At 36.7% G+C, this 13,689-nt stretch overlaps 1 protein-coding gene across 1 annotated transcript in view; it reads right to left on the minus strand.

Annotated features, from left to right (window-relative positions):
• Positions 1-13,689, minus strand: part of KCNT2 (potassium sodium-activated channel subfamily T member 2) — a 112,967-nt gene that overhangs the window by 61,221 nt on the left and 38,057 nt on the right. Inside the window, exons 6-9 of the mRNA XM_054285841.1 lie at positions 13,502-13,561; positions 10,176-10,250; positions 9,588-9,671; positions 8,921-9,015 (exon numbers count right to left, since the gene is read on the minus strand). Coding sequence (XP_054141816.1) covers positions 8,921-9,015; positions 9,588-9,671; positions 10,176-10,250; positions 13,502-13,561 — 314 coding nt within the window. The remainder of the gene's footprint in view (positions 1-8,920; positions 9,016-9,587; positions 9,672-10,175; positions 10,251-13,501; positions 13,562-13,689) is intronic.

Here is a 13,689-nt window from a genome sequence, read left to right on the forward strand (position 1 = left end):
AGCCTTATCGCTGTAACTCAGGCACTTCCACTCTAATATACACTTCTATATGGCAGAAATGCACAACTTCAAGAAATGTGAAAAAAAACCAGCTGTGTTTGTGCAAAGAATGGGGGCATATGTGCAGCTTTTGGGATACATCTGAATTCCTTTATAAGTATAGTTAGCTGTTTGACTGAGGTTGAGATAACACAAGTCAACTAATTTACTAACTTTTTAAACTTTTTTTAGAAGGTTTTAATTGCTAGTGGAAGTACAGAACTCACTAATCAGAGTGCTGTTTATTTGCATTATACCCTAAAAAGTCTATACCTACAAACTACTGGTTTATGTGTATTTATCACCCAAGTGTGATACACTATGGCTGACTGTGCCTCTTCACTTCTGTGAAAAACATCTGTTTAAACATTATAGTAATTTCTAATGGAATATCAACTATACAGAATAGATTTTTTTAGTGCATTCTAGATGTGATTTTTTTCCTTTTAAAAACCATGGTAAGTGCATTTAAATCCTTCTTTTTAGATGATCTCGTATCACAACCTGATCTCTGCCAAAGCCTCTGAGATGTGCTTTCAACATGCCAAAAAGTTCTGCTGAATACAGACACAGAGTGAGGGAATGGAGGCTGGTGTCATGTTCTGTTTGTATGGCCAAACGTATTTCAAACAACTTTTTTAACTCTTCTTTTTCTGATTTGAGAAATATGAACTTGGCTAAATTTCACACCCTTAAAACATAGTTGGAATGTGAAACAGACAACAAAAGTCAACAAAGCACTGAAGAGTTATGCTGATCCCAAATCAGTATAATGCCCACTGGAGAACAAGAATAACTGATGACATCTGATAACACAGTTACATGTGTTAGCATAAACCACTGCAAACACCAAATCTTTGTAAAGTAAAATAAATGGCTTATCAGCCTAATGAATCAGTCAATGAAAGATATATTTATTTTTTTAAGTCTGCATGCTAATGAAAACTTCATTTTTGAGCCAGGAATTGTGAGTGACGATGGTTTGATGCCAGCTACTGAATGGTGAAGTATTTACCATGAACATTCTCAACATAATTACTCATCATTGTTACACTTGGCATTCTATTTGCTACTGTCTACAATGATAGAATATTTTCAAAGACAGCATGTGAGTATCAAGTTTTTCTTTTTAATGCAAAGAAAAAATGAAGCTTATGAAATGCAATGCCTTCTTGTAAGGAAAGAGATGGAAGACTGAGGGTTCTAACACTTATTTTGTATATCAAATTGACCCTTTAAGGGGAACTTTACCTGTTTTTATTTAAGTCTTCCCAAAGCCAAACCAAAACCTAAGATTTATTTTGCCAGTGTGATCATACAGTATTTCACATCTTGCAGTCTCTGTTACACTCCAGATCAACTTTCATTCCAGCATTTTATTTTCCAGAAGTTATTCTTGTCACTGTTGTTCTGAAGGTAACAAACATCTCTTGCATATGTAACATTTACATTTTCACACAAGGGATCTATTTACAATCTTGTGTGTTTATAAACCAATGGAAAGCAATTAGAAAACTTACATCCTAATAATCTGCATGCCTGCTTAGTTCACCTCCCTGGCTCCCTCTGTCAAATCCTTTCATCTAACTGCATTTTTCCTCTGAGTCTTTGTCAAGTGTTGATAATTTTGAAGACATGCACATCTCAAATGCATATTTCACACATTAAAATACAGTCATTGTCTGGGGTTTTTTAATGGAATATAGCATTCTATTTTTCTTTGTTATTCCTTATTTATCCTTGCTCTTTGGATAATCACTTCTAGATTTTCTCCAAACCCCATTTTATGACATATATTGCTGTGTTTAATTTTTTAATTTTACAGAGACATTACAGATTCCTCACAGTCACTCTATTTTATGCTTTGTTCCTGCAAAGGAACCAGAACAGGAATGCATTTAGACCAACTTTGAGGAATTTTACATGTTGCTTTGCATGTGTTGGCAAGCCATAATTAGTTAATATTCGCAATAAGCTTGATTTTATTATCTCTCACAGAATTCAAAATACGATTGCTGGAGAAAGGACACCATAGAGATGCAGTCTTAGAACTGTGTTTCTAACAGTCCAAATGTTATATGACTCAAAATCATTTGCTTTTTTTTCCTCCATTTGTAATGGTAATTGGTCTCTGCTGCCAGAACAAGCTCTGCTTGTCATGGTATCTGGTAATATTATTACTCTATTGCAAGATGTCATGATAATAAAAGCTGAAATTCTCCCAATTGCATATTCAGAGTCCATAATGTTTTCCAAAATATTGTGACTCCCTAATATTCTCAATGCATCTTTAATCAAATGTAGTCAAGATTATTGATGCAAATATCAGCAGCACTTTCTATTTGAGAGAGATTTTTACATCCCATAGAAGTTATTGGGGAAAATATTGGGAAGGAGCCTGAGTGACATTTTATCTCCTTCTTGGGCAGGGGCTTAGTTTTGAATATATGATTTGCACTCTCCTTAAATATGCATATTCTGATTACTGAAGTTTCAATACTTCACATGGCATTAAAACATTATTAGAAGAGAAAGATAAAAATGCTTCAGAGGATAGAGGCTGGAACTTTCAGAAAGGTAAGTAAGTACTCGATGTCTGACTTCCACCAAGAGAAAAGGCCTTGCAAGAGAGGCTGAAAATTCTTCCCAGTGTCAATAAAAAATACTGGTTTATAGAATATACTATACACAGAACAGACTGTGAAATTGCAATTACATTAATTGTCAAAGGATGATTCACCTGACCTATAATGTAAAGGTACACATGGTATTGTACCGAAATACTGAGATACTGTGTGCTACAACAGAGAACAAAAAATGTGGGTACACTAATTTTGCTTTTCAAATTTATACAAATTTAACTTTGCCCACCTTTATCTACATTTAGTTTGGAACTACTGATTTTCAGATTAACAAATGACCTGCAACCTGGTCAAATTAGCAAAGTTTGTAGCTTGAAAAGATCACAAGTACATGAAGCTGACTCATTTTCCAGGGTGAAATAAAAGAAGCTAATCACACTGTTTAATTGCTTAATTTAATATTTCTATATATATTCCAAATAGGAGAATTTGCTTATAAATAATGCTGTTGAAACTCCATTTCAGAGAGGCTTTGTGAAGGCAGCTTTCTGAGCTATCATTTAGTCTGATTATTTTTTATTTTAAGCAAACAAGATGACTACAAATGTATCTCTCACACTAAGAAGATAATTGAGATTGAACCTTCTAACCTTTATGACTTTTTTCCACAGATCACAGTAAATAGACTACTTAAATTGTTATTAATTTTGCTGGTGTCTGTGTCTAGTTTTAAATATTCCATTACATCAGTGGCACAGAGAATTCCCTGCATGAGCCATGGGAAAGATGCTGACCTAATTATTTTAGAAATAACTATGTAGAAACATCTAAAAAGATTAACAAAGGAAATATTATGTCACTACCAAATTAATAACTAAAATAGCATGAAAATCACTGTATAATTATCTAGGTTTCCATAGAAACTGTCTTTGATGGGTAGCCAAAAAGACTTCTGATTGAGCTTCAATACTTCTGCTCTCCCTGTAATACATGATTTCTGATCTGCCTTTCACAAGCAGCCAACCAGCACCCATCCTTATCCTACAATCTTCAGCAGCACTCCTCAAAAGCACTAATCACCCACATGCTTTTTTCAGATTTGAACTCTTGAACTTAAATATGCAAAAATATTTTTAAAGTGTATTATTACAAATACAGAGCTAGCAAAAAAGAAAATTGTATATGGTAATATTTCTGTTTTGTCACAATACAATAGTTGCATAAAAATATGAAAGGCATTAATCAAAGAAACAATTGTGGGTTTTATTTCATTCTTTCATGGTAATTTTCTATTACATTTGGTCACCTTTTGAAAAGCCTTGGCCATTTAAGTACTAATCATAGGCATGTAAGCAGATGGATCCCAGTGCTAGCAATGGTGAAAGAAGTGTGGCTATCCCATGAATTCCAAGAGAAACTCTAAGAGTTTTTTCTGAATTTCTTTCATCTAAATAATCAAAATTAGCAACTATTTTTGGCAACACTGTTTTTGCATGTGTCTCATACAGCAGATTTCAGCAAAGCCAACTTAGAAGTTTCTGTACCTAAAAGAGATAAACTCTGTATTCAATATGTGTTTTTCCTACCAAAGCTCACAAGAATGTTGGCCTTGATTTCAGGCACACAGTTTCTCCCAGAAGGCAGTATTTCACATAAACTCAGGCTGAATTTGTAGATTATTTGCTCACAAATAGCAAGTGGATATTTTAGGAAATGCTTTGCTGTTGACCTCCCAGGAGCTGCACAGCCTTTCATCGTCCCCTCACTTAAGGAAGTGTTAAAGCAGTGTCTGAACTCGACCTCAATTTTCCTTGCACACATGCCCAGAGAAAGCACCCACCCAGGCTGCCCTGGTTCCAGGAACTGAGCAGCAGGACAGCGGGAGGGTGGGATTGCTCCAGTGCATGTGGAAGGTACTGCATGTGCCACTGCCCTACTTCCAGATGTACTTGCTGATGTTTGGAGAGTGCTGCACTGGAATACTTCAAAACAGAAAACAGAGATCCTGTGTTTGAAACAAACATGTTCCTGACAGATCTGCTTGGTTTCAGAGAAAAAAAAAGTACCACTGCTATTACTTCAGTGCTTTGTGGGATTCTTATAATAGCTGAATAATTAATTTTGTATTATTTACAGTTACTTTGAACTTTCAATTAGTGTTTTATAATATTCTGGGATTTAAATTCTGAAACTCTTGTTTATTCTGTTAGCTCCTGGAACTTCACATGCTTTAATACTTTAGAATAATTGGATTCTAAAAGACAGAAAGCCAGTCTTATCTTGTGCTGTCCTGAAATACAGAAAATCTCTCTCAATCAAACTGAGACTGGTCCTGAACACTGAGACTGATGTAAAACAAAACATAACATCACAGAAAGAACTGCAGACCCAAAAATCCACATTTTATCTTACATTACATAATACACCAACACTTTCATCCTACTTAAGGCTAGGCATCTTTCTCAGATAACTGCCATTATGCTCCAGTCACAATCAACACAGAAAGGTAAGTCAAGACCTCCATGGGGTGATTTAGCTCCCTTCAGATCACCTTCTGAGGTGTTTATGTTTACTGATTGATAATAAAGGGAACTGGAGCACTGAGATACCTTTTCCTCTCTAAAATCTTCTGTGATTAATCCTTTCTTGGTTGGGTGGCTTTCCTTCTCTGGACACATTTGGAATTTGGACACTGTTCCAAATCATAAGATCTTGACTTGTCTTGATAGGACTAGATCATTGTTGGGATTTGTCTTCATCCCTTCAAGCAACTCACTGCTACTGCTCCCTCTGGATGAGAACTGTGAGTGGGTAACTGCCATTGAGGCTACAGCATTGGCATTCCACAGGTATTCTATAAGTTACTGAGTGAAAACATCCTTATTTGCTTATGATGAAAGCACTGAAGTGTAAAAACATGTTAAGACTGACCTCAGTGAGCTTTCCATGAAAGCATAAGCAAAGTTTGGGCAGGTTTGAGTACGAAAAATTAATTGTCCATCTCAAAGAATTTGTAGCCACTTTCTTCACAAGCTAATCACTCTACACTGGTGATATATGACTAACACTGCTTTAAAATTCAAAATAACTCTTAATAGATGATTCACTGTGTCACAGAAAGATGCCTGAAATACTCATTCACTGTTATTTGTCTTCTTGTACAGTTTACAGAAATAATTAGTATTCCATTTGACAAACAAGTGCAAACATCCATTAGCTTAATGACACAACACATATTATGACTAGGTCTATAACTCTCACTAGAACACTCTCAATAGTAACTGCTGAACAGTCTGTCATATTGGAGCACACATATTTTAGTAGATGTAAAATTGCTCTGGTTACAAGGCCACTGAGATGTTTAAAGAAAGAAAATCATTGGACAGCCTAATCTGTCTTTGAAGTCAGGAAATAAGAGAGAAAAAAACCCCTTGTATGTAATCTATAAATTACAGATACCTGAAAATGGTCTTATAGATTTACTGACCTGCAAATGAGTTCCACCCCCACATCCATAAACAATTATTGCCAAAGGGCAAAGAGTGGAGTAGAGCATAAATTTTGTTGTGATTACTGTTTGTTCTGTAATAACATTGAAAATTGTCAGCTCTATACAAAAACACAGAAGAAGCCTTTTTCTACTATACTCTGAGTGCAAAGGACAGCCTGAACAATGGCATCCAAAAACTGTGAGATTAGCCAATCAGTTGTAACCTCAGATAACTTATTTTTTTCAGTTTTCATTGGAAAGCTTCCACCTGAGTTGTAAGACATAAGCTGGCATGTGCCTATCTTTGTAACCACCACTTATAAGATTCTGATGTGGAGATGTAAATGATGGCTTTACAAATGATGCACGAGGTGAAAATCATTTTCTGTGGGTTTCCTGCTAGTTATGGTAAAGTTATTTTGAAAATTCTTATTATATGCAGACAGGAACAAAGCCAGTGAGGAATCTTTCTGGGCTTCATACCATCTTATAAAATCATGTAATTCCCATAAAAAGCTCCATTCCATCTCTGTCTATGTGTCTGCCAAAAAAAGGTGGCTTTGAACAGAAAACCCAGTGTTTTAAAGCTATATTGGCTTCACAAGTGCTGATGTTGCTCTTGCAGCAGATGGCACAAGCCTGGCAGGCAGGAGCTAAGGGGGCTGAGGGGTTTCAGTTGAATCCACCCAGGCCCTGAACGTCAGCAGGGAGGCTCAATGAGGGCAGGTACCAGTGGTGCCAAAAGCACACCAGGGGCATGTCCCTCATCCTCTGAGGGGAAAGTGCCCTGCTGCTGGAGGCACTGTACTAATCCAGGCTTAGTCATTTTGCTTTACTGAGCCATGGCACTACATGGAGCAGGGCAGTGTTTCTAAATGGAACCAAAGCATGCTAATGAGAACAGACTGGTGAGGACTGAAAAGTTTTGTGTGTTGTGCCAGTGCTGGCTCCCAAACGTGTTTGAGGGTACTGAGCTGGGTACTGCCTGCCTTTGCAGAAACATGAAAGATGAGTCTGGTGAAAGGCACCCTTAAGAGCACAGATTCCAGCAGTGGACTTGGGTCCTCCTTCAGCTAGAAGGAACTCATATCAGCTCTATATGATGTCTATAAAATTAAACACTCTCTCAAATTCACCATAGATTAACATAATCAGACTCTAAGTTAATTGATTTGGACTGTTTATAGAGGTTCTTTTGGGTATTTTAAATATATAATCAGTAGTATAAAGAAAGAATGTGTAAAAATGCCATTATGTGTGTTCACATAGACAAGAGTAACAATCACTTGAAAATAACTCCAGTCTTAGAGAAGCTGCAGATGTTTGAACTACTATTCTCAGTCAAAAAGTGCTTTGTTTCCTTAGTTGCTGCTTTACTGGGTGTCTTCATCTCATTTAGCTTCTTTTCAAGTCTAGCAGGGTCAGTCCTAGGTCAGTAAATAATGAACTATAATGAAGCAGTATCTGCAGCTGTTGAGCCCAGCCATAATACAGGTGAGCTGGCCACTTCCTGCATGTTTTCTGTCAGTTACCACAGACCCTGCTGGTGAGCAGCATTTTGCTGCTGTGCAGCATTTCAGTAAAATATTGAAGTAGGTAGGTAAAAAAGGTGAAGGAATATTTACTCAATAGCACCTTGTACTGTACAAAACTAAAAAGTAAAATTAAAAATGTCCAAGTCCTTATGCATTTAAAATTACATCAGGTTCAACAGGAGTTTAAATATCACAAAAATTCATTACTGTCTGGAACAGGCAGCATTTGTTATTAAGCATGTGTGTGGCCCTAAGACAAAGGGTAAAATTGGACCATTCATTTAGCCTGGCTAGAGCAAACTTCTCCTCTAAAAAGCCATGTGCTATATTACACTTATTACCAAAAGGGTTAGGCAGCACATAACAGTGACTATCAGAAAAGCAAGCTAGAGAAATAAAGTAAGAGAAAATCTAATTACTGTCTCCAAAATGACACACCAAACTTTATCAATGTGCTGACCTAAAGGCATCTTGTCTGGCAAAACAAATACAGGTGATTTAGCCTTTCCACACAGAACCATCTTCTCTCTTCACTGTCCTTTAGTACACCAGCTTGTATCACACTGTACACAGCCCTGTATTCCCCCTGAGTATGATTCTCAATTCTCAGGCACCGCTGATGAGAAAGTTCTTTATGTTAAGTAAGCTACAGAGCTACTGCATAGCCAGACTAATCATGTAGCCTCCTTCATGTGCCTCCAGCCCTGGCTGGATCTCTCTGGCACAATATAAACATGGGGCAATGGAGTAGTGTTTCCTGTGGATGTCAATTCAAGTTTTTCAGGTCTTGCAGCAAAACATTCTTCAGAGCAATACATTTTGGTTGTTTGAACCTACCACCCAGTGCCATCAGCACTCTAGATTAATGCATTCTACACTGTCTGTAATCTGGATTATAAACAGCTATGCCCTGTAATCCTTAGGGGAACCTGACTCGGTCAAAGTCTTACAGCTGAGACATTGCACATTCTTCTCTGTCCCAGCAGACAGAGGAAGGTGACCTTGGTGTGGGTCAATATACTTCTGTTGGTACTATTCACATGTGAGTGACTTCTCTGCGGAGGTTGGTATATATGTAAAGCTCCCCCTGCTTTATCCTGTGTTTTTGCATCATCTCTATTTCCTTCCTTAGAGTGAGCAGGATTCCACACCCCAGCAGTACAGGTGCTAGTTAACACTTTCACTGAAGTGTTTCACCCTTCTTATTTCACTGCATGCTTTCCACCAGGCAAGCCAACATGTATAACAAAAACAGAGGGGATTTGGCCACTTACCAAGTGAAGATGAGACATAGTAAGGTAGATATTAAAATGAGCACTTGGTTAAACATTGCGGACTGTGTGCGTTGGATGGCTCGGTGAAGATCATTCTGTAGTAATGGAAAATAGGTGTTATTTTTGGGTTTGAACCAGTAAGTCAGGATCTGATTCTGTAGAGGAAATATGCAGTACCCTGATAGCAATGCAGTCACCCAAATGAATTTATGAGTTTGCTGATAATACAGAAGGTACAGAAGGGCCAGCTGTGATTCTGTGATTATTTAAGTAGTTCTTTGTTCGTCCCAGCACAATTCCTATTGCAAGCTGCCTTGAGGTCTGCTCAAGTCTAGCTTACAAATTACAGGCTGCAAGGCCCAATTATGGCCTAACAGTTGAGTTCCCTGCAATTGTGTATGAATGGCAGAGTAGCAAAAGAACCATACACTGCCATTTCCTGCATTGGCACAGTAACAATTTATACTAATTGAGATTTCATTTCATGTCTTACTTTTTTCTCATTTTGATGCAGAAAGCAGCTTAGTAATGCTTGACCATTTGGATAATCTAAATACAGATCTGGTTAGCTTCCTATTACGGTTAGACTGTACTGCCAAAATCCCCCTAAAGACAATATACAAAAAACCTCACAACTCTAGAATATTTATTTCCTTTGCATACTTACAATCATATTTTCTAAAGCATGCTTTGCCAGCCAGCAATTTAAAAATACAGGAATAAACAGGTTTCTTAGGACTGGCCAGAAAATCTGCAAGAAGAATTAACAAATTCATTAGGAGCTTTTCTGATGAGGAATAGAGCTTTACTATTCAAGCAGCAATGAAACACTTGGGAAAAACACTTACTATTAATGTGTTTCTAGCGTGAGATTTGGCTTTAAATAACATTTTTGTTTTCCTTTGTGATTAACCACATGCAAGATAATTAGATAAAATAGGAACATAGTTTTCACTGCAGACATGAGTGATTCTTCCATTTCTACAACCATCTGGTTTATTTTATTGATTGTGCTGTAGTTGGAGTTAGAGGGTTTTGGTTTTAATTGTGCCCATGGAAGAAGAAGTGAAAAGTTATCTGTATGGCTTTACTCCAGCAGCAAATTATTTTCTTCTTGTTGGCAAATTGCTGTTCCCATAGGCACAAACTCATCATCCACATTAGAATAAAATTTAAATAAAATTTTTAAAAAGTAAGAGTATTTGTGCAGCTATAGAAGTGCAATGTGAAAATGTATTAATTCAAATATGTTTACCGTGATGATGAAAGGGACAGCATTAATTATTTCCAGGAGGAAGGGTATTCTCAGAATTTGTTCCCAGATATTTCCCTTCAAAGAAAAGAAAAAAAAAAACCACAATGTCAGTCATCTTAAAAGCAAATTTCTGAAGAGAAATACATGTGATGACCCAATGAAGCACAGGGAGTCTCTCCCACACCTGAAATTAAGGAATGTCATTCATCTCAGATTTAAACACATGTGAATATGGAATACAGATCACTGTGGAACCTTTTACCTACAGGTTATCATAATGTACTTCCCAAGTAAAAGATATGCACTTTTAAATCTCCTTCCTTTCATCCTTTGCATTTATCATTTACCTTACTTTGTATCTTTTCTTTCCCAACTGTTTTGGCAAGGGAAGTAAGGAACAAATCAAGAGTTTAATATTTGAATTAGGACTAAAATATCAAGTTCTCTGTTTCTGCCCCCAACACTTCAGAACAGTGTTGTTCTGTACACTTCGGGGCTTTTTGGAACTTGATCTTGCTTCCATGAAATGAGAGGTCTTCCCACATATTTCAGTGGAGTGAAATATTTATTGATCTTTTAATTTACTTACTGCTAGCAACGGGATGGGGATAATTCTACTTTTCTTTTTTTCCAAATCCGTGCAGTGGCTGTGACTGATTAAATGTTGAGATGAAAATCCACATATTAGAAAAGGAAGGTAGTTGAACTTCAGTGACTCACAGCTTTACTAATGCTGTGTAGCAGGACTCCATCATAGGTAATGCAATAATAGTGTAGCACATACCATGGCAGTATTACAAGAATTTTCAGTAGAGCATTATATTTTCAGATGCAATAACATGTTCATCTTCCCTGAAAAAATAACCACCTGATACAGCCACTGAAAATTAAATACAACCTCCCTATCATATATAATTCTTTCTCCATTTTTAACTCTCCACATCTGGAAGCCACTATACCTCAGGGACAGGGATTGTTGTCTCCCATGTAATTGCAATTGGTTGGAGTCAGACATACAAGTGAAATCATGAGGCTGCAAACTGAGAGGGTTTTGTATGAATAGTAAAATCAAAATCAAATCTGATTTTTCTAACGTAACCATTTTGTGATTTCACAAATTTCCTCATTTTTAACATTAGGAGTTTCCTCCTCTGCATTACAGAGAAGAAATGTCACATAATTTAACTGTGCAGGCAAAGTGCCAGTATGGATGGGCTCCAGGTAATTAGGGATGTGTGCAGCTGTAGGATTCTGGCTTCCACATGGAAATGCATAAATGCATCATGAGTTCTGCAAAACTGCCTTTTGCGGTGAGAATGTATGGTGCTGCTCAAAGCCCTGAGAGGACCTGAGCACCAGGCATAAGCAGCATTGCCAGATGTCTGTGGTAACTTTTGACAATGGAGGTTTTTAACGTAGACATCTTTCAGAATTCTGGCCAAGGACAAACCTTCCTGTAATACTTTAGGCTATGAGAATGCAGATTGTAAACCTTCAATTCCTGGATCCAAGTGATGAGCATCACAATGCTGTGCTACATCCTTTGCATTCCTCTCCACTTAAAAGCTATAAAAAATGCAAATTCACTGTATCACAGTACCATGATATGCTACTCTGCCCTCACTACTCTGCATGTTGAACCATTTCTCATATGTCATGGGCCAGGTATCAGAAAGGTCAATCTCTCAGAGTATTCTCTCAAATGACTGCTTTATTCATTTTAAAGGTTATTTGTGAAATCCTAGTAACGTGAACTCCAATGCAAACACAATCATCTTTTTCTTGTTTTCTCACTTGTTAATTCTCTGGCTTGTAGAAGTTAGTCACCTAAATGGTGAAAGCTTTGAAAATGTTTCCACAAAATAAGTAATCTGCCACAGATTTACATAAACCAAGGCACCTTTGGTCACCTTGGCTGTGCAGAAAAGCCTTACAGTGGAAGAAATAACACCATTCTTAGCTTCAAGAGAATGGTGAAAATAAAACTAGGAAAACAGGACCAGAGGAAAGGAGGTGTTTGCATTAATTGGATTGATTTGACTGAGAAATTTTGTTGTTCCTTAGATTAATCCCTTAGTTCTTTCTCTTAAAGGGAGTGGAACCACAAAATTGCCTCAGCTTCTGTGACAGGTGTATGCAGCAAATCAGGGTAGTGGAGCCTTCCATCCATCACACACTGATGAGTAACTTCTCATGGAAGCAGATTTGCCAAGCATTCATCTTTTGTACCCACTGAAACTGAAACAAATTACAAGCAGAATGGATGAGGATAAAATGCTGCCCAATAAACTCAGGAACAGCACAAAATGTGATTGCCCTTTACTGTTTAGACACCAGGATATAAATTTTGGACTATTTCTGCTCATAATTGATTTGCACTTATAACCCCAACCTTTAAATAATATATGCTCCAAGGATTAAGAAGAATAATTTTTAGACAGCAGACAACTGCAAGCCTCTTAGCATTATTGGGCACTAAGGAAAACATTTATGCCACGATCACTCGGCAAGCACACTGAAATACAAGTCTCTAAATTCAGCAGTGGCTCTGATAGCTACTGAGTGTCAGTAATACAAAGTATAATACCAAAAAAAATTATCCCCCAAGATATTTTCAGCTTTAGTAATCAAGTATTTTCACATTTTCTTTGGTAAATGATTTCAAATGCTTTTGGTGTTTTTCTCCTAAAGATACTAAAAATGCAGAGATATAGCAGAACAAAATAGAATGAAGAAAACTGAATAATTATATTTTAAAAATTAACTTTTAAAGGAGAATGCAAATACAAAAATACATTGTATTCACATCAAATGACTTCAAGACATTTTGAAATGTTATTCCAATAGCATCACACAGATGAACATAAGTATGTAGATATCTGATATTTATTTTTTTTTAAGTACTGTCTTGGCCTAGTTGTTCTGGGCACAGTTTTAGAGGGCTAAACCTTGAATTATATGTATTGAACAGCTACAGATTTAAAATCAATGACAATTGTGTCCAATACATTATGGACAGACAAATAAAACTGCACAACTTAAAATCAGTGTCAAAAAATCAAGGTCACCTTTGAGAATGTGTTTTCAAATTACAATGGAAAACAATGAGCATTTAATTATTGACTTCCCCTCTTTAGATATTAGAGTTTGCTCATAAATTTGGGAAACAGGGCTGCCTGTGTGTTTTATGCCATCCTCAAAATTGTGTTTTTCTCAACTCCCTGCTTTGAACACCAGCATGGGCACAGGTACATAAACTTTAGATTGAAATATTTAACTCATTAGCTTTTAATTAATTCTGCCTAAAAGTAACAAAGAGTACTTACCTTGTAGCTTAGATAACTTAGCAACAGAGTTTCAAAGAGACTTATTACAGCCACAGACACCTTAAGTGAAGTGAAAAAAATATGTATTAATACCAGCTTCTAGATATTAACATTACAATGAAAATAAAAGATTATATAAAACAGCTCTTCCATGAAACCTCTGAAACTCTCTCAGCTAAGAGCATTTT

The sequence above is a fragment of the Melozone crissalis genome, unplaced genomic scaffold (assembly GCF_028551555.1).
Source record: "Melozone crissalis strain CALT ecotype California unplaced genomic scaffold, PUWL_Pcris_2 ptg000045l_1, whole genome shotgun sequence".
Lineage (NCBI taxonomy): Eukaryota > Metazoa > Chordata > Aves > Passeriformes > Passerellidae > Melozone > Melozone crissalis.